Consider the following 22,106-nt stretch of genomic DNA (forward strand, 5'->3'; position numbering starts at 1 on the left):
AGAGCCATTAAATGGCAATTCACTATCGACTGGGCGAGGTTTGAACGGGTGACCTGGAGTTGAAAGATTCTGTATCCCATCCAGTCTTCTACATAATCATATGTACTGTTAACACTGTTTTGATATTTGTTTCAAACACAAAAAACTATTTAACCAGTTCAGAAGAAGAAATAATTTAAACAGAGTTTTCAGCAGATCAACAGGAAATAACATTTTGGACCTACAAGATCCATTACAAAGGGGAAAGCTTTTGGATCTGTGATTACCATTTATCAGTCTCTATAACGGCCAATGCTCGTAGCTCCATAATTAGCAATATTACCTGTGATTTACAATTTCTATTGTTCCATACTGTTCTATCCACAGTTTACCTATAATTATGTTATGTACACAACAGGTTGGGTTTGTCCACGTGTAAGCTTCATTGTGTCTGTGAAAGAAGCCAGAAAAGTGAAGTCAGATGCCAGGAAACTAAATCCACTTCTTGAACTAAAGACAGAAGGTGAAACAGCATTAAACTCTAATTGCCCTGAATCTTGTAGTGGGGTGGAACACGTAGTACCCCGCTGAACAGTATCTACTTTACTTAAAACAAAAACAAACAAACAAAAAGCCACTTATGGATTTTCTTTATAATCAAGGCAGTGTGTTCTATCTGAATCTCACTAGACATTAATAGTGATTTAAAAAAAAAGAAAAAGAGGAAATTGCTTATGGAATCATCTACAAATGTGTGCCCTTTGATAACTTGAGCTCTGGAGCAGGACATCAGTAGCAATCAAGACATTTTAACTATTTTAATCTGTCCTTTTAAAGTTGTGAGAGAATCTGATGCTCACAAGAGGATTTTGACTGACAGCCCTAGAGAATGAAGTCTTCTGTTCAGCCACAGGAAACTGCACTGTAACCTTCCCCAAGTAGTCCCACCACAGGCCACAACCATGACCCAGAGAGACCACTTTGAAAGAAAAGAAAGTAGTTCACTCTTCATGACTATTTCATATGAACATCTCTGCTGAGGCTGCCATCAAGGATGCTGGTCACGACCAGTTTTGATAGAGACATGGATGCCTCTCCACTAGGAACTAGGCAGACCAACCCACTCAGATAGGTTTTCACACAAGCATCTGATAGTAAATGCTTTTGGACCTTGTTTCAGAGATGTGGAAGTCAATGGGATCTGCGGTGCAGAGTACTGGGGGGCAAATCAGGCCCTTAATCTTAAGTGAGTTCTGGGGGAATGAACTGAAAAAAAAAATTGTAATCTTCCCCCTAAAAAATAAATAAATAAAAAAATAAAAGTCTTCACAACATGTAGGGACCCTTGAGACCTGCACTGCTTTCACAGAAGTCAGCAGGAGTTTTGTCATTAGTCACTAGAGTTCGTACCTCCCTGATTCTACAAGCAATTACTGACACCAGAAAAATAACCTTCTTGTGTAAGGTTTATACTTGAATAGAATGCCAGCTCTTTATCTGAAAAAAAGAGATTTTTGTCACTGAATCCATGACGCTCTTTTCAGTCTTTTAAAAATATGTTCACAATCTAATTTAATCCTTAATTCCATTTTTCCACTTCATCCCTATTTTTTTTTTACTACAAGTTACTCTGAAGAAAAAAATCCTAGCACTAACATGCTCTGTAGCACCAACTTTACAGAGACAGTGTTTGTCGACAGTATGCATCCAATGAAGTGAGCTGTAGCTCACGAAAGCTTATGCTCAAATAAATTGGTTAGTCTCTAAGGTGCCACAAGTACTCCTTTTCTTTTTGCGAATACAGACTAACACGGCTGTTACTCTGAAACCTGTTTGTTGAGTGGAGTCCTCAAAAAAAATGTTTCTAAAAATGGTCAGACTGTTAATCTGTCAACAAACAGGATTCCTAATTTCACTGGTTTGGCCAAGTCATATTTCTGCGATGAAGTCATCTTTTATCCCTCTTTCAATGCTGATGAAGCAAATACTGTCTGGATTTAGCACACTAAGCAACTAAGACATTTTAGTTATACTGTAAATCAAACTTTTCTCTCTCAATTCTGATTACACAGAGAACACAAGAAAAAAATAAATATTTTGATATAATGGCAGGAAGAACAAACAATTAAAGCACCAACCACTTTCTAACCTTCACCTTATATCAAGAAGTGACTGAACAAAACTTTGCTTAATGTATCTGACAGGTCTGTCATTTTCCAGTACTGCATAGACACAGCCTTAAAGTTTGAATCCTTTAGTGACAAACTGTCTCACACTGAACTTTAGAACAATAGTTGCATTTTCATACAAGGCTCATGTGGCGTAAGAAATTAGAGCACTTTAATATTTCTATTCATCCTGCGGTTTTGGGGATGGCAACATTTGTAAGGCCCACAAATATAACAAGTTGAAGCAGCACCCACCTGTCCTAGTTTACCACTTGAAATGTAATTTAATATTTCGGTTGGTGAAAGGTGGCTAGTAATCAAACTATGGATGTTTTGAAAGTGCAGTCATGACAAACACAAAAGCAGCACGTGTATTTACTTACAGCCTAGCTTATTAAACACATTTGTTTCTAATCAATTCTTGCCCAATACTGCTAGTATACTTACAGGTCTAGTTAGATCAATAGAGAGCCTAGTGTGTTCACAAGAGAACTACAGCACTGAACAGTTCAGAACCCTAACACACCTTGAAGTGAATAGCACAAAACCTCAACTTGCTCTTTTCTGAATAATCTCTTGTGGCTTGATCAGTCAAAAGTGTTTCATTAAAGGCAATTTTTCCATTACTAACTTTTATTTTGGTTGAATGTTTGTAGTCTATATTTAAAAATGTATTAAAATAATTTATCTACATACCAAGGAATTGGGGCATAGAGGCAAGCTGCCCAATTACTCTGTTTTCATCACAACACAGTTCAGATACCAAGCAGCTCATGTTTTATATTCCCCAGAAAGATCAGATATCATGGTGTATATCAGAAATTCAACTAAGAGCATCAAGTTACTAGTATAAGTATCTCCAATAGAAGTTAACCCGTTATAAGGTAAGCAAGTCACCACCTTATTGAAACCAAATGTCTATTTAAAGGTTTCACAAAAGCAGGAGATTTCAGAACCACTTCTCTAAATCTACATCTGTTTAAGAGCTCTTATGAAACCACCTCAAAGTGCTCAATTCCAGAATGACTTACTTCACTATCATCCTGAGTGCACTCATTAATTCCTTACAGAAAAGTCTAGGGAGGCTTTTTAATTTGATTATAGCTCGGCCATGCTACAAAACAATTTATGAAATCACTTTCTTTGTAAAATATGCTCTCAGTCAGACATGAGCCTGCGAATAACCTGGAAATAGAGATTTGGTTTCAACGAAGAGGCCTCTGTACACAAGTAGGTAAGTCATGTCTAACTGTAGGTAGAAATTTATCTGAATTCCTGGGGTTTACCATGGCATACAGTACCTGTCCTGAAGAAGTTATATATAGTTTACACATACACATGGTTAACATTATCAAAACTACCTGTGGGATTTAGAGGCAAAATTCCCAATGAAATTAATGTGGCACCGATTATCTCAGCCAAAGTATTTTTAGTTCTCTTTTTTTTTAAATTTATTTATTAAAGGCACCTAACAAAATGTAAAGAACAAGTAATTTTAAATAGCATTTGGTTTCAAGAAATGCCAGTTGCCTTTGCAGTAAAAATCAGGCCAAATTGTTACAGCTGCAAGACCATGGCATCCTTCCAACAAAACCCTGGAATTAACCGATGAGCAATAGTCCACGCTTAAATCCCGAGTATCTCTTCCTTCCACCCACTCCAAGAAAAGTTTCATTATTAGTTGAATGATTCTTCAAGGTAGTCATGGCCCAGATATATATATATATATTATGGTCCTTTACCATTTTTTTTAATATAGTTAAGGGATATATGTCCAATAGAGAAAAAAGTTTTTTTGGTTATACTTACTTTAGAAGCTCCAAAGTAATTGTTCCACGGGGCTCTGCTTCTATACTCTTCCCCCAGAACTTTAATTTGGGGTAGATTGATCCATGAAAAACAAAGTCCTTATTGAGGCCTTCAGAATAAAATGCACTAACAGGTGGGTGGTGACTGACCTGTTCAGATATAAACCTAAAGCCTAAATCCTCCCTAGAGGGGGGAAAAAAAAAAGTCAGGTAGTCAACCTTTATCAAAAAGGGACTTTTATTAAAATTGCAATAAAAGTCAGATCACACATTTTTTAAAACATGTCTGAGGATTTTTAGACCAAACCTGAACTCAGATCCTATGGTCTCCGTAGTTAATGTATGGCGATCAATAAATGCTTATACACATCCCCCACCATAAAAACTGCATCACAAACTGAACACTATCAATCCGGGAATGCATATGAAGTAATTTCAACTGGGCAACTCCTGGCAATTCCAAAGCTTGCTGGGCAATAGTAGTCCACCTCTGGGAAACTGGGTTCAAATATGATTTACAGGACAAGTGACCAGATGAAAGGGTCTCAATCTACTCTGACACTAGGTCATCAATAAGGTACTCGCTACAGTAATTACGAGTCTCTAGTCAGAAGTGGCTCTTCGGAAGAATATAATATACACTTCGCTGCCCTTGTACAATGCAGAAAATATGAGTCAACAGGTAGAAATAAAGTTCTTCTAAAATCAGTATCTTCTCAGATTTCATATTGATCACTGGGGTTTTCAGCTAATTGTGGCTATAGCGTTTAGATATATAACTGATCAGAGTGAACCGATTTTATCTTGGGGAATAAACTATTTTCCAGTTTGCCATGAAGTCAGTTTAATTCACTGACCATCAACCACCCTCCTCTTCAACGACATTTAAAAGAATTCAGTGTCACCTGATTAATTCATAGGTTTCTCCTAGTAGAGGGTTAAATGGTTTGCCAGTTCTCTCCCACTGAGAAGCTACTGCAGAAACTGCAAAAGCAGCTACAGCCTGTAAACAAACACAGCAGGATGCAGTCTTCAGAGAGAGCTCCACTGAAACAGCAGTATCTTACAATACATTTGCATGTGCTATAGCAATTTTTAAAAACCCTCTATGTGCAGGAACTCTACCAACTTCTTGTACCCCTGAGATTCCCCCCTTTCTCCACATGCACCCAAACACACCAACACTCTGGAGAGTGTGACATTTTTTAATCAGCCAGAGAAGTTGCTGTGTGTTTAAGGTTAACACATTCACAGATCCTGACAGACCCGAACTAGGAATAATGATCCATGATAAGTAATACATATATGTGTGTGAGATGAAGAATATTTCACTTCCAAAAAGCAATCATTTTCTCTGGCAAACTTTGCCAGATCACACTGACTACTCTCCGTTCCTCTTCAGTCCCGGTCTTTCTTAGACCTGCGTGTTCTTTTCTGCCCATCTTCCCCTTCTTTTGCCCAGTGACTGTGCAGTGGAATCTAGTTTAACATAACAGCAGTCAGGTATCATTTCCAGTGTCACTACAGAGAGGTCACTTTCACCAGCGTCCCTTGCAAAGCAGCAGAGTTTTTATTTTGTTATATTTCATACATCCTGCTGCCAGGAATAAAGGACAACTGTAGCATCACACAGATTGAGCCTAAACTGCATGTATTTGTCATACACAGTTTACCATGTGCTTCTTGTTCTCTATATTTCTTTTAAGTAGAAATAGAGTTCCAGAGGAACACTTAAACCCGGATGTACACTAGTTTAGGCCCACCATCAACAAGTCTTTGAGCATGTGACTAACCAGATACTTACTCTGCTCTCTCCAAGGTACGTAGGGTTTGGGGTGGGAGGGAAGAATTGGAAATAAAGTCTGGCTCTACCAGACCATTCTTAAAAACTCTCAAAATGCCAGTTAGCAAATGGATTTGTTTGAGGCAGTTCAAAGCCATAATCTGATCTTCACTAAAAATAATGGGTTTGTGCCATTTTAAAAACAGTGATTAAAAAGATGATGGGCCTGGAATTGTTCAGCTCCTGACTGTACTTTCCTCCTCTTCCTCCCACTGCGGTGACCCCTTCAACCATCTCAAGGTGATGTATATACCTACTGCTGGGGTGTTTTCATCCTCCTCCATCGCATGTGGTACTGGCCACTGTCAGAGACAAGAGACTGGACTAGATGGACCACAAGTCTGATCCTGTATGGCAATTCTTGTGTTTCCTATAACCAGTCCACAGAGTGCCATACCCATCTCTCATCAGATGGGATGTCATCTTAAAGAGAGAGTTTGAGGACACGAGGAATCCTTTCTAAAGCCAAAGCGGAGATGGAAAGCATCACTTGCCTGCATTCTTTCCAGGGGGTTCGCATGACTGCTAGCTTTATGAATGAGGTATATGTGTTCCATGTATTCGGTTATCCGCTGGAGGAAGCTCAGTGGCTCATTGAAGACAATAGGCATTGTAATTTTAGACAGCTCCTAGATGATAAAAGGAGAAGTCATTCCCTTTGACACACTTCTAGGTTACCAACAGGCCAGAACAAGTTTCCAAGATGATCTCTCGGGTGGGTTGGCAATAGTAGTCTTCACTGACACACGATAGGGCCAGCTCAGACCCGTAGTTCTGGTCACTAACTACCATGGCTGGAAGGGATTAGAAGCAGAGCAAAGGCCTAAAAAGGAGTGTTGATAAAGGGCTCCAAATGGAATCTTATCTAGCACTGCAGCCAAGAAAAGATAGTAACTGCAACTCAGTGGCTTGTGATGGTGCAGAATAGATTAAACTTTCCTTCCAACAGATGACGCATTAGCCAGTCATTCACAGCATAATGGATCCCTTGAAAAATCATCACTGATCATCTAAACAGTATTATTGCTGTAACCACCAACACACTCTTTACTGTACTTTGAAACACCTTCAAGTTTGTGACGGGAACAGGATTTAAGATGTTTTCACAGATTTTAAGTGACCCTATTTGTATCCATGCCCTACAAACAAAGCTAAACAGTGTTTCTTATTCTACCACCTAGTTAGAGCTGAGCAAACCATTGATTTTTCTCTTCAGTGGCCAAATTTTTTTGGTTCCGCTCATTTCAAACCAAAAAAAAATTTTTTTCCTGTTTTTTCCTCAATGAAACTAAAATGAAAAAGAAATGGTTTAGAAAATGTTCAGTCAAAATGTTGAAACAGACTATTCTAACATTTTTGCAAAATTTTCAGGGTGGGTTTTTTTTTTTTGGCCGAAACGATTCACTAAATTTGATCTGAATTTGCAAATAGTTTCGATACCCTGAAAAATGCATTTTTCAGATCATTTAGTATTCGCCAAATAAGTTTCACCCTGCTCTACTGCTGATATGAAGAGAACCATTGCTTGAGCTTCAAACAAGCGGATGTATCAAGCCTCAGACTCTTTTGCTGTCCAAAGCTTCTTTCTAGCCAAACAAACACAGGCCATTTTTGAAAAAAAGGTACATCGATAAGACAGGGATTCTCTCCTCCCATTAAGATGCAAGCACTGCAATAGGTGACTGCAAATTTTTGAAAGGATTAAAGAAAATGTTAGTGACTGACCATTAAGATTGGAGACCAAGTGTCCTTCACGTTGGTATCTACTGCTAATGAGCGTTCTTTAATTCTTGGTGTCATGAATAATCAGGTGACCTAATTCAGATCATGCCCACTAGCCTGAGTTTACACCATGAACTCTCTCAATAGAGAAACAGGGCATAGGATAGATTACAAATTCCCTTATTCCATCATTCAGTTGAAAGTGAAATTTCCTGGTGTATCACATCCCTTTAAGCTATGTGAACGCCAAAATAAAACCCCAAATTATATTTTGACAACTACGTAATTTTATATTCTTCAACCCACGTTTGAAGAATGTAAGTTTGAAGAAGTCTTTTAGGGCATTACTTGTAAAATGGTAAGAAATTATCAGTTCGACATACGCAACTACTGGGTCAGATAATGAAAATAATTCTTTAATCAATCTATTCAAGCCAGTATGAATAGCTCTGACAAAATGTCAAATACTATATTATTCAGAAACTGTGTTTATCAATCCTCAGTTTACTAAAGGACCCTAAGATTAAAAGTTAGAAGTTAAAAAGAGTTCTGAAATAAGTTGTTAACACCATCTTACTTTACAGAGAATTATAAATTTGTAATTTATGCCGCTTACTTTTGGCATTTCTCAGCTTGAGCAATAAAACTAGTCAATTTCACTTTTGTCTACCATCACTTTCAAGTTCTTCAGCACCAGCAGAATACTCCATTGTCTGGGTGCCTTTGGTTTTGCATTTTTGTACTTCCAAACTTAATCTTCCTCCCTTTAAGATAAACATTTTGCTAAGAACGCTGGGGAATCAAAGCTGGGTCTCCTCTGACTGCAGAGAGTGACTTACCAGTCCAATGCATTTTTTTAATATACTCCACACACTGAAATCACTCCTAGAAAACATTGGTGCAGGTAACGATGTTCTGTAGGGGGAAAAGGCCATTAGAATAATTAACAAAGACCCTGTATATAGCAAATTTTTCATCTACAGATCTCAAAGCATCTTACAAAGGAAGGTAAGCCTCATCTTGCAGAAGATGCAAGGGAGGCAGCAAGGTGTAGTGACTTACCAAAGGTCACAAAGTGACTGAGCTGGGAGTAGAAATCAGGTATCCTGCCTTGCACACATTGAACTATTCAGTGGACTAAATAACCTCCTTAGCTAGTACACTGAATTTGTAGCATGTATACACATGCAAACAGAATCCTCCTTTCAAACACAAAGGACAGACTGTGTTCCCTTAAAGTTCCTCCCCTTAAATCAGGATGATCCAGGCAGAAGAGAAAGGGAAGGGATGGGACCCAATGATAATGCGTTCAGTTACCAGGTCAATGAACATGATACAAATACCAGGAAGCTATGCCCTGATTAAAATAATAAATTAGATTCCATCTTTCACTGGCCAGGTCATCCCCACCCCCTTCCATAGAAAAGACCTGCAGGATATCTCGGAGAGTCTCCATGAAGATCCCCAGATCCTTCATATTGTCCTGCAGCCCCCCCATATAATCCCCAGAGATCAACAGGATGCCCCACAACTCCGCAATGGTTAAGTTCCGGACTCACCTCCCCAAACCCTGGCAACACAACTCCACTATCAGAGACACCTCAAGATCACAGCAACCTCCACATCAGGAGAGAATCTGCGAAAGCACTACGATCTAGGACTGTAGCATATTTTCTAGGTATTCCTGACTGGGCCAGCTAAAAGGTAACATACATCCTCCCTAGCCCACACAGCTGCCACCCCCTTGCCCAGAACGGATCCTGAAGTGGGGAGCGACCGGGGGGAGGGGGGTGGGGTGGGGATGGAATGATGCTGCAGGCATATCTGACCTGACTTCCAGAAAGAAGCATACATGGCTCAAACACGGACCTTGGAAAGGGGACAATCAAAGCCATTATTATATGGGCTGAAGTGTACTCTGAAAAAGCTCTGGAGTCTGTCAATTTTTATTTTCTTTTAAGGGATGATGAGTAAGAGGGACGCACACTGAGGATCCAGTCTGCCTAATGGAAAGGCTATTGTACCAGCTGGTTACATTCAGGCAAGGTGCTCTGTGAAATGCTGCACTTGAGCCAAGAAGTTAAGCTTTCGAAAGGCAGCTATTTAACATGATCAAAGGACTTCCTTCTCCTTCCTTAACCACCTCCTGCAGGATGGGGAATGCAAATGTTTGCCAATACCTATTGTGTCTATTTATTTTCAGAAGGCTACTTGGGGCAAATAGGAATGGGAAGTGGTCCAGGATAATCAATTTGAACACAGGAGAGCAAACTTGTTTCCAGAGCCATGAGAGAAAAGGGAGATCTCTCTCTGGACAAAAAAGGAAGGGGGGGACCAGGAAATGGTCAGAGATGGGACTGGTTTCAAGAAATGCAAGACTTTCTTTTCTCTGTAACTCAGCTAAGGGGCACCCCTACCTTATTGGGCTTTGCAAGGTATTCAGATGAGGTATGTTATACAAACAGTTTATTTTGTTTTATTAAATTTAAAGACTGACTTATGGATAATTTCACACAGACCACCCCAAAGATACCTATCAGCACTTCTACACAGAGGTTCTGATAACTAAGGCCTGGTCTACACTGAGAAATCGATCTAAGTTACACAACTTTAGCTACGTGAATAACGTAGCTGAAGTCGGCATACTTAGATCTACTCACCACGGCATCTTCATTGCATTGAGTCGACTGCTGATGCTCTCTCATCGACTCCACCTGCGCCTCTCACTCCGGTGGAGTACAGGAGTCGAAGGGAGAGTGCTCGGGGGTCGATTTACCCTGCCTACACTAGACCCGATACATTGACCCCCGCTGGATCAATCGCTGCCCACCAATCCCACGGGTAGTATAGACAAGCCCTTAGTGCCTAACATTCCACTCAGTCTTGAGCAACAGGCATGGCCAGAGGTGTCCTCTTCCACTGAAGTGTGTTGCAAAGGGCTGGAGGTCAGATGCACGCAAGGGGAGAAAACCAAAGATGCCAAGAGTTGGCAGGGGTGCAGGTGACAGGTTCTCTGGGAGAGTTCTCAACAACAGCAGACACTGTGATTAGCATCTGTCAGAGATACTGTTTGGCAAAGTCCTACAATATCCTTGAAAAACCTTACTGTATTAAATTTATATATTACTGTGGGCTTGGATTGTATGTAACTTCTCTAGGTGGGAGATGTGACAGATGTAAGACCTGGGAGTTGAAAAGTCTATACTGAAGATGTGCCAGACAAGTATGGACTTTTGGAACAATAAGGGTTAAGTGGATTTCTTGGGGAATCCCTAGGGAGAAGTTAATGCAAAGTCCCTATCTCTGGTGATGCAAAAAGCCAGCTTTTTGAAACTATATACTAAGGAAAGAGCCATTGTCTGCTGATTACCTATTACAGAAGGCCAAGATCAAAGACTGGAGCTGTATAAAGCAGCAGCTGACCTACCCAATCTGAGTTCTTGTTCTGGATCTAAGACGGATATGAACTTGTAACAATGGGAAAACCCAGCTGTGGGTTTTGAAGAACTAACCTATCAGGCCCTATGTTGGACTTGGGGGTGACCTCTGGTAAGTTTTTTAGCATGCTTGTAGGAATTTTTGTTTTTTTAGGTTTTCTCTGTAATGCTTAAGAATAGAAGTGCTTGCTTAGAAGGAGCTGAGTGGTAACTTGTAAGTGCAGGCAAAACACTGGTCATAGCCTTCACAGAGAAAGAAACACGCAGGCATAGGCCTGTTTAGGCAGTCTGGCTTACTGGGGATACCACAGTGTAAGGCAGGGAGCTGGACAGCCTTAAAATCCCCAGTGAGAAGGGAGTGAGATGCAGGTCTCCGCACAAGCGAGGTGACAGCTGGGAGCGGGGAACCTTTAAGTGGGTGCCCTAAAGCAACCACATAAGGGGAAAATACAGGTACAGTTACCCTGAAATTGTGACTGCAGCTACTGGATAGGTTTCCTTTACTGGTTAGCATGCACGCGGACATGCCTACCTGTGTTTCTTAATTCCATTCTCTTGGAGCTGCCTCTCTCCATTATGTCTTCCAGTCCTATTGCTTTGGGGTGGATCCAGATCAAGCATTTCTGCAACTTTATGATTGGTTTCTGAAAAGTCTCCTGAAGAATTGTCGGAATCGAAGCCTGTATACAACAAGTACAAGTCAGTAACTTTCTCAAGAACTTTATGACTCTACATACAGTACCTGCTTACACTGCACACCTGTTAGTAATATCCTAGCAGTATATACACTTACCTTAAAAATGGAGACATACACAATGCAGTTTACTATGAAATATCACCGAGTCCAGAACCTTGGTTATATGACCTAGTTTCCAAGAGCACATAGAGCCAAGTGTGACTTTAGTATAGCGCCCCTTCAACCAATTTTTTCATCCTACCAAACATGTGACATTAATTTGTAATACTGTGAATTGCTCAATAGCGTCTAATCTGATTAAGTCTACCGTCTTCCCTACTTCAGAGCTGAAATTTAAATGCAATTATAATAATTTTGTTCAACTACATGATCCATTGATCCACACTCTACAAACATAAGTCAGATAAAAACACCCAAAATGGAACTCCTGAATTTGTATGACAGCCTGTTCGACAGGAAGTTTGCCAGCAGAAATGCTTCACTTATCAAGACTTTTACTTCCTTCAACTCACTAACCGATATTTAGGGGATCAGTATTAAACAGAACCTCTCACACGAGCCAAATGCTTTCAAGATTAAAGCATCTGTCTTTTTCAGTGACTAGAAAAGCACACTTAACTGATCAAGTGCCCTTCACCAGTTAGGGCCACCAGAACAGGAGCTCACTGGGAATGAAAACAAATCATGAAAACTAGAACCCATGCATCACCCTGTCTCCTTTCACCTGCCATGCTGTCTAGGATATAAAACCTGCATGGAGGAGTCAGCCAGAGACAGAATTTGGCAAGAGCAGCTGCAGAAGCAGCGCACTGATGCCAGAGTCCTTTCTGCAGGTTTCCCCCTTGGCCCACTCTCCCCTATGCCGAATGGCTATTCATTCCTAGCCTCTCTCATGTTCCCCTCCCACATTTGTCTCTTTTAGGTAATCATCTCCTAACACAATTCCACCCACAAAATTTAAAACAACAACAACAAGAACAAGGGAACTAATATGACATTGGCAAGTTTCACTCTGCTTGCATGAAAAAGAGTCTCATTAACTTTAGATCAGGTTTTTGGAGTAAGAATCAGGTTCTGATGAGAGTAATTCAGCTTTTAACTTGATCTGAGTTTAGTCCAACATTAAAGGGTTTTAATACTAATAAACTACAGGAGAGCTATTATTTTGATATTATTAAAGCAGAAATTGTATTTTTAGCTCCCAGGAAGTGCCTTTGTTCTATTAGTGCAATTCCTTTCAGAAAGCTATACAATTCTGAAACAAAAAATTACATTCCCAGCATGATAATTTTAAGCAACCTCAGAAGAAGAGGGAAGTATTAGTGGTGTGATATTATTTTAAAATTAGCATAAGGCACAGAGGATGAGGTCACTCATTAATCCCTTCTGCTACACCCCAAACTCCCAGGTGTGCAATTATGTAATGACAAACACATCCCAATGGGATTTAACACTTAACTGGGAACAATAACAGACGTAACACATAGATGATTAAAATAAACACTACTTTGAAACACCTGTCTCAAACACATGCTTATCATTAACCAATCCACAGTAAAAGGGACATTCATTTAGAATAAAAAAAGTGTAGTTAAATCTCATGGAATACTATCATTCTTACCAGCTACTTCCAATGGAGTTAAACATGCCTTTAAAAAAAAACAACCTGAAAGTTCCATAAAAGGCTGAGTCAGTCGACAAGGGCATGATTCTCAGACAAGCATCTCACTGTGGAATTATAACCCTTTGATTGTGCCTAGAATCTTGCAATTTCTTTGAGGGAATAATTATTTCAGAATAACTGAAAAAGTGTCCCAGTGTCTACATACCAGTCATTCTGTTTCACCTCAGTAAATGAGTCACTCATGCTGTTCTCATACGTCAACATGTATTTAGTTCAGATGGAAAGGGTGATTACACACAGAACAAAACATAATTTCATCCGGTCATCATCAATGACTATACAATTCCAAAACAAATATATTCAAATTTTGAGGACAGGCAAAAAACCTTCAACCCCAACTCCGGTAGAACTTATCTTAAATACATCAGAAATAGGCAAATCTGCTCTGTCAGAGTTTATTTTCACTGAATTTTATCTACATTTTAAAATAGGAAGCACACATAGGTAATCACTAAATATGGCAACAACTCCACGTGCTCACTCTAAGCCAGTTCTCAGAGCTGTTAAGCTTATCTACTGCCAAGTCAGCTGAGAAAGTTTTAAAATTGTTAGTTGGCCAAATTTTGTCTCTGCATGTAATTCTGAATTTTAAAAAGGGAGAAGACGACTCTGTAGGACTGCTTAGAAAAGCTAAAAGAAGTGGCTTTTTAAAAAAATCCAGAACATGTTACTGAGAGGGTGATGATAACACTGGAGTGGGACTTTTTGAAAGAATACAGTCTTCTAGGAAATCTCTTTCTTCTTTGGACATCACTAATTAACGCCTCCAAAATATAGAGGCATTCACCAGATAAACATTAGTTACAGGATAGTCACACTGTAGTAAAAAGGTGTGAGGTATAAACCAGGTGTGGGGTTTTGGAGGCGGGGAAAATAATAAGATTGTGAAGGCAGCAATGGCAAAGGATCAACTTAATCCTCTAACACAACTCCCAAACTGTACGTTTTAAAGGTGAACCAAAATGCTTTTAAAAAAGTGTAGATCCAAAATCATTCAAACAACATACATTTAGACGTGGTCATAAATTAATCCATTTCAAGAGTTTAAAGAAAAATGACTTACCAGTAATTCTGTTTTTCATAGTTTTCTTCTTCCCCATCCTGCAAAGGAAAATCAGCCCATTCAAACGATGTTATACCTCTACCTACCAGGAAGCAAGGAGGCAAAGTATTCCATGAGTCAGAGTACATACGACATAAGACCTCCCCTTTTATCAGTCATCAGCTTCCTAAGCTTAAACTCCAGGTACTAGTCACTAGACAGGAAGAAAATCAAATTCATGATGTAACCTATCAAGAGCCTTCAGACCTGGAGAGGGCTGGTGGGAGAGAACCCGAATGGTAAACCATGATAAATACAATTTATGGTAATTGTATTTAGTCAGAGGTCACCACTCCCCCATCCTTTGAAAATAAACCAGTTTTGGTTTGGTTTGGTGTTTTGTTTTGTTTTTTGTTTTTGGTTTTTTTTTTTTTAACAACAGACTGCAGTTATATTGAGCCACTTTCAACAGAAGGCAGGGCTTACCTTTCACAAGACAATTTGAAGGCAAAATCAGAAGCAGAAAGTGCTGATGAGTCAGATCCAGATGGTAAAAACAAACAATCATGAATTAACCAGCAACTGAACAGCTGATGCTTCAGTCTCTCCCGCCCCCAAAGAGAAATGACCTAAGTTGAACAAAAATTAATAATAAGAGGGGAAGAGCAACCTGCTCAGGTACATGCCAGGTTGAGAGGTTAGTACTTGCATGACAGCTGAAGGAGATTTCATGGTATTCAGGGTTAACCTTTGGAACAAAGGTAAGAGGACATCAACAAGACCATTCTTTTTGGCAAAGATGGAATCACTGCAGCAACTAGCCAGGAACTCTCCTCTTTCTGTGGCAGTTCTTCCACTCAACACATCTGATCCATTCACCTGAAGTCTGGCAGAACTGATGAAGGAAACAGAGTCTCACCACATCAGGTCCAGATGGCACAGAAGTCTTTAATAAGTCCAAGACAAGCTTGACAGAGCCAAGCAGTGCAGTAACCTGGGCAAGAAGTGAGCGATCAAAGTAACCTGTTCCCTGACCTGCATAATTTTCCTGAAGAATCTCTGGGGTTGCTTTAGTTTGCACGAGCAGGAGTGTAAATTCTAATGCGCACCAGTGTGTTGTGCACTAACTTTCCCACGTACATCCTACTGGTAAGCATAAAAGTTCCCTAATGTAGTCCCTGAATGCAAGGAAACTAGTCGCCACCCAGAAACACAAGATAGAAGATTTGTGCCTCAAGTAACAAGCTCTGGGTTCCTTGATGCTTGCTCACATGTGCAATAACCATTCACTTAGTGAGGATGAATCAGGACACAGGTGCCACGAAGAGGAATTCTCAAAATATGCAAGGACAAGTGAGCAACACGCAGTTCTATCACACAGGTCCTTGGTGAAGTGTCTGTTCCACACTGAAAAAGCCTAGACAGAGAAGTAGATTCCCCACCCCAGCAGATTGGCATCCATTCTTGCACAGAACAAGTGTCCACAGGGGAGAGAGTCGGATACAAGCACAGGCAGGATGTCACAGTAACCACTGCTTCCTGTGAGTTTGGAACTATAAGGAGGACAGACAACATAACTTGGGCTATTGAGGAACTCAAGTGTATCCTGGTCCTCACAGACAGCACAGTGGTCTACAAGATGGGCATCTGTACGTTTGAAGGTCACATCTGCCCTTTCAGTGGAAAGATCAGTAGAGAAAGAGAGCATATCCATGGAAAGAGCAAACTGCTGGTTCTGCTAAGAGCATCCAGCTTTGATTCAAGATTTGGGGGCCTCAGGTCCTACAGAATCCAGAAGTGATTATTTTGAACTCCTCTCAGACTGGACACTCCACAGAATGATCAAGATCCAGAGTCTGACCATGCACTCCTTGGAATATAGATCTAAATCAGTGACACGTGGACCAACCAAGAACGTAGATAGGTTGGCTAGAATCAGGACCCACCAGAACCTAGAGGCCCAACAAGAGAAGTCTGTGGCAGGTGCATACTCTGCAGGGCTGGGAGCAGCAAAAAGAAGAGCAAAAACAACAAGGTGAGGTAGACAACTGCAGAAAGACCTCAGGGCCTTTTCCAAACACTGGTGAGACACCACCACATCAGCAGGTGGGTCTAAATAGAAGTTCTGGGATTCACTCCAATGCGCTACAGCAGTGGTTCTCAACCTATTTACCATTGTGGGTCACATATGTAGATCTTGATGTGTTATGGGGACCGCATCCACCCAATATATATACAATCTGTATGGTCCCAAGGATGTCACTTGGGCCACAGCTCTGTGCTGATTGGGCCGCAAATGGCCTGCAGGCTGAGAACCACTGCTCTACAGGGTTTGGACAGGTAGCCCAGACTAGCAAGCTGGAAGGTTGCCCTTAGAGGGCAGCAGGCTACAAACCACATGGCTAGATAGGAGAGAGGACAGCAAGGGGAGGACAGTCTCTACTGGTAAGATAAGACAGTGGAGGAGGTGGAGCAGGAAAACCTACCACAGAAAGTCAACACTGAATGTGGCTCCCCATCTAAACCATGCCAGAAGTCTAAGGACAGGGAACTTACACCAGAACAGTGTGCTGGAGGGAACGACAGCAGCCAGTAGGAGAAGAGGTCTGGGAGCAGCAAAACCCACAATAGGAAAAGTGATGCAGCCCCAGCTCCCTGAATCAAGAGAGGCCAACTTTGAAAGCACTATGATTCAAAGTCCACACAAAAAAGTAGTTGGATTTGGAATGGGGTCTCATCCCTTTAAAGGGCCTAGGCCTGGCCTTCGCTTAAAAATTAGATTGACCTAGCTATATCACTCAGGGCTGTGAAAAGTTTCATGACCTGTACAATGCAGTTGGGTCGACCTAATTCCTGGTGCAGACATGGCTAGGTCAACAGAAAAATTATTCCGTTGATTTAGCTACCATTCCTCAGAGAGATGGATTAACTACATAGATGGAAAAACCCTTTTGACTGATGTAGGCAGCATCTACACCACAGCTGTGTTGCTGTATTGTAGACATATCCTAAGACCTGGAGCTTCCTTTGCCGAGACTTTTTCCTTTTCCTCCCTCCCATCATCTTTCTTTTTGCATAAGAATAAGATAAGCACAGGGTTCGAGGGGTTCTCAGGTCCAATACATGACTCCACACTTCCAGCAAGGAGGGAGCAAATCACCTGAGTCAGCCAGCTTCTAATATTTCCCATTCCTAACATTTGAAAAACCATTCAGGAAGTAGGAGGTTAATAACTTGGGATCTTTAAAAGTTTTTTTTAAACATAAATTTATTTTTGAAAAGCATTTCAGTTCACCTTTAAAACCATGTAAGGCTATTACAAGCAACCAGTGTTCCTCATTAGTTCAAAGGAAAGTACTGTGACAATACTCAGGTCTCAAGAGGTTTATGTTTGCTTTTCTGAGGGCAACACAGGACAGCAAAGATTTTGGCTCCTTACATAGAAGCGTTGTTTTATATTAATGTATTTCTAACTAGAAAATACTTTCCACTTCAAACACCACGGAGAAAGTTCTCGACTGAAGTTAAAACAACACTCAGCAATTATGTAACAGTTTTCATTTTCAAAATGCTTTACAAACATTAAGCCTCATCAGTCTAGTGAGTTTATCCCCATTTTAAAGATCATGAAGCTGAGGCAGAGGGGCTAAACGATTTATTCAAGGCTATAGGGAGAACCAGCATTAAGGAGTTCCTAGCCCAGGCTCAAACCAGCAATAAAAGTATTCCCTTTTCTTCAAAAGGTTTTCATCACAGATTGTAATAATGGTGCTTGATTTCCTAACAGATTTTACATTCTGGCTCACCACAAGCACATACAAACTGTAATTTTATTTTGCAGTTTGGCTTTTACTCACCCGTAACGGCATCAAAGAACTCCTCTTCACTATTCATCCTTCAGTATGAAATCTTTGAACCGCCAACTTGGCTTCCTCTAATGCATCATTTTGCTGGATTTAAAGATTAAACATTTTTGTGGAATGGAATCTTCCCTCATAAATACCAAGTCACTTTAGGTGATCTATTTGAGAAGATGGGGGGGACACAGAATATTAGTGCTTTCACGTTGCTTATTTTGGGGGAAAAAACCTTTAAAAACCCATATCCTCCAGTTTCCCCATCCCTGACAAGTGAAAAGCTAGGCACTTGAATCCTTATGTTTATATCCACTGGCATTTAATAACACTATTGGTGGGAGGGGGGCGAAGAGTTAATTAATATAAATTCAAAATAGGTTTCTTTAATAAAAAAATAAATTCTGAAGATGGGCAATACAGCATCATCTACTACTGTAAGGAATGGCAGAACTATTTATCCACACTATCATTTTCTCTATATTTATACCATATACTGCCCACTGGCTTTAATTTTTAAAGCTCTTGGGGATTACAGTCTATACTGGAGACTTTATACTAAAAAAAATAATTGTGAAACACTATTTTTGAATTTACTTATATTTAAAATGAGGCTAACAGCAAAGGTAGCTCTCATACAGCAGATGGAAGCCAGGGCAGTCAAGTAGCAGCAAATGGAGAAAGTGTTTGGTAGAGGAAAACTTGCCTTCTTAAAGGGAAAAACAGATTACCAGCACATTTACCACCCAGGATCAACTCTGTATGGAGCCAGGGAGGGAAAGTGACTATCAACTGTCAACCCCGAATGTCACCTCTGCAGAAAAGCATAGCACCACATAGCTATTTTTATTCTGGGGACCTGGAAAGTCATTTGCAGTGCAGGCACTCAGTTGTGTCAGCCACTGCCAGACTCAACTCTTGCACCAACTGGCTCCAAGTCAAGATAAAGCCAGCTGGTGGTTTTGTTTTTGGCAAGAGTGAATTAGGAAGAGAGATAGTGCAGCTTTTTCACATACAGTGCAGCTAAATGCACTGTAAACAAGCCACAGGTGCATGAAATCCACCAGGTAAGCTTGATGCACAGGCTAGATTTGATTTATTTCAGTTGCTTGGCATTTATGTATCCAAAACATTTACACTTGGCTCAGTTTCAATTTAGCCAAAGCAGAAAAATCAGATACTTAGTACTATATGCAGTTTTCATAATACTGAAGGCTTAAAGATTCAATAATTAATCAACCATGCACTAAGTTAATACATTACATTAGCACTGAATAACAACAACATAATACAAGTAAGACAGAACTAGAAGTCCTGACTATTCACAGTCACTAAAGATCCCACTTCACCTGCAAGAGGAGCAGTTTTCTGGGGGGAAACTAACTCTGGTACTTCTACGTGGATTAACGAAAACCACTGCCATTCTAGCCTTGACCTGTAATGCCTTGGGATAGCTCTGTTTTTCTCATCCAGTTTAGCTTCTTGCTGAAGTGACTCCAGCTGTATTTCAAACCCCTTTAATTTTTCCTCCAGAACGAAAACCACGCGACTCCCGATACAAATGAAACCTTCCTGCTCTTCATTCAGACAGAGGAACTTCCACAGTGGAACATTTCAGTTCGTTTAGTACCATTCTATAGCCCACTTAAGTTATTACTTCAAGGCAGGCAGCTAAGTCACAATCGGTCAAGTACATCTACACAGCCAATGGCTGCCCACGATAGCAAGCCTCCGAGCCCACGTCCACAGACGCAGGCTTGCACTACCATGCTGAACACAGGTGTGTATACAGCACTTTTCAGTTATGGCTTAGGCTGGAGCACAGGCTGTGACACCCACCCCTAGGCTTCAGAACCTGAACGGCAAGATTGACAGCACTATTTTTAGAGCCCTAGACAAGACCGGCAATGCAAGTCTATTGACCTGGGCTTGGAGGCTCAGTGCTGCGGGTTGCGTAGGCATGCCCTCAAAGACCAGGAACTTAAGTCTCTCCCTCCCAGAACTTCCTCAGAACTCCCCTTCTTTCTGCTGAGTTATTTGCCTTGGTATTGGTCTCAGCACCACCCCTTGTTTATAATCATTGCTCAGAGCCTCCACTCAGCCCTTAAGAGTAACACACCTATAGCAACAGTTCTTATTTACAGTCCCTCACCCCTAAGTCTAGAATTATTTGCCGCTGCTGCTCTTGATATGTTGCTACATTCCTGTAGACCAGTGGTTCCCAAACTTGTTCCGCCGCTTGTGCAGGGGAAGCCCCTGGCGGGCTGGGCCAGTTTGTTTACCTGCCGCGTCCACAGGTTCGGCCGATCGTGGCTCCCAGTGGCCGCGGTTCGCTGCTCCAGGCCAATGGGAGCGGCTGGAAGCGGCGCGGGCCGAGGGACTTACTGGCTGCCACTGGGAGCCGCGATTAGCCAAACCTGCAGACGTGGCAGGGGCTTTCCCCGCTCAAGCGGCGGAACAAATTTGGGAACCACTGCTGTAGACAAACTCAGTTGGTTAATGTTTCCTTCCTTTTTTCATGTGCACTACTCAGAATCTGTGCAGTTATAGACTTTATACCTGATTCAGCTCCACTAGTTATCAATTGCTCACAGCTGCCAGCTTGCTCACCTGCCTCACACACTTTTCAAACAAAGACACCCCACCCCCAGCAACTGTTCCCACTTTCAGTGTGGTAGCGGTGCAAGAAGGTACATGGAGGAACAAGACAGCTAGAAATATTAACATAAAAAAAATCATTAATAAGTGCTCTGCCCTAGAGGAGGGGACAAATGAGTAGCAGGCTAGCATAAGCCAAATATGGGCATTTGTCCCTGATACCATTCAGGATTACTTTCTAGTGTAACTTTATGGGTCAAGATGAAGAACCAGTTCCGCTATTTTTGGCCCAGCTAATGAAAACAGAATCGTATGCTCCCCCTCCTGAGCCCATGGCAGAGCTACCACCATTTCAGGAATACCCTGGCCATAATTCACTACCAGCAGAAGCAAGATGGGAAGCAGTTGCACAAACAGTGCCACACAGTTCAGGGCAACTGCACCTGAATTTCCCCTCTATGGTCCAGCAAAGGCACTCACTCCAGGCTCCCAGCTTCTCAGCCCACAGCTCTCTTGGGTGGAGACCCGCATCTCTCTCCCCCCTCTGAGCAGGGTATTTCTAGGCAACATAGTTCCCAGACTACACCGTGATAGTCTCAGCGAAAGATCGTCTGCCTAAAAGCAGGCCTTGCTTCATTTCTCTCCTCAAAGATGGTACACATTATTACAGCCACAGTCACAAATTACCACACAGTTCTTTCTAAGGAAGAACTTTTATTCTTAAGATAAAAACATTACAAAGAAAATATATTAAAAACAATAAAAGAACCTACATGCATGCTAATAAGCTTAACAGAGATCACTCCCCTACTCCAACAAGGGCTTTGGTTCATGATTAGTCCTTCAAACTCCACACAGGGTTTTCTCCTGTGGTCAAGTTCAAGCAAGTTCACCACTGCTTCAGCTCAGAACCTGAGATTAAAAAAAAAAAAATCTAGGCATGTTTAGTCTTGAGACAAGACCACCAAGGGGGGACATGCTAACAGTTTACACAGAAATTAAGGGCTGTTATAAAAAGGAAGTGATTAGTTGGTCTCCATGTCCACTGAAGGCAGGACAATAAATTATGGTTTTAATCTGCAGCAAGAGAGATTTAGGGTCCATATTAGGAAAAACTTCCTAATATAAGGAAGTTAAGATCTGGAATAGGCTTCCAAGGAAGAAAGGGATGAGGAATCCCCGTCATTGGCCAACGTGTTTTTGAAAACCTCCAAACACCTAACAGGGGAGGTCTAGATTTCCTTGGTCCTGGCAGAACACAAAGGGCTTAACTT

At 41.1% G+C, this 22,106-nt stretch overlaps 1 protein-coding gene across 6 annotated transcripts in view; it reads right to left on the reverse strand.

Moving 5' to 3' along the window:
- OSBPL2 (oxysterol binding protein like 2) overlaps window positions 1-22,106 on the reverse strand; it is a 56,541-nt gene that overhangs the window by 18,345 nt on the left and 16,090 nt on the right. For 4 of the 6 annotated variants that reach the window (XM_075118711.1, XM_075118708.1, XM_075118709.1 and 1 more), the window contains 7 exons: window positions 18,238-18,401; window positions 11,490-11,637; window positions 8,360-8,435; window positions 6,293-6,427; window positions 4,861-4,958; window positions 3,957-4,139; window positions 323-430 (listed from right to left, as the gene is read on the reverse strand). In XM_075118711.1, the coding sequence (XP_074974812.1) occupies window positions 323-430; window positions 3,957-4,139; window positions 4,861-4,958; window positions 6,293-6,427; window positions 8,360-8,435; window positions 11,490-11,637; window positions 18,238-18,274 (785 nt within the window). In that variant the 5' untranslated portion in view covers window positions 18,275-18,401. Of the gene's footprint in view, window positions 1-322; window positions 431-3,956; window positions 4,140-4,860; window positions 4,959-6,292; window positions 6,428-8,359; window positions 8,436-11,489; window positions 11,638-14,401; window positions 14,484-18,237; window positions 18,402-22,106 lie in introns of all 6 variants that reach the window. The other 2 variants (XM_075118710.1, XM_075118712.1) reach the window with 2 other exon arrangements.

The sequence above is a fragment of the Caretta caretta genome, chromosome 13 (genome assembly GCF_965140235.1).
Source record: "Caretta caretta isolate rCarCar2 chromosome 13, rCarCar1.hap1, whole genome shotgun sequence".
NCBI classification, from domain to species: Eukaryota; Metazoa; Chordata; order Testudines; family Cheloniidae; genus Caretta; species Caretta caretta.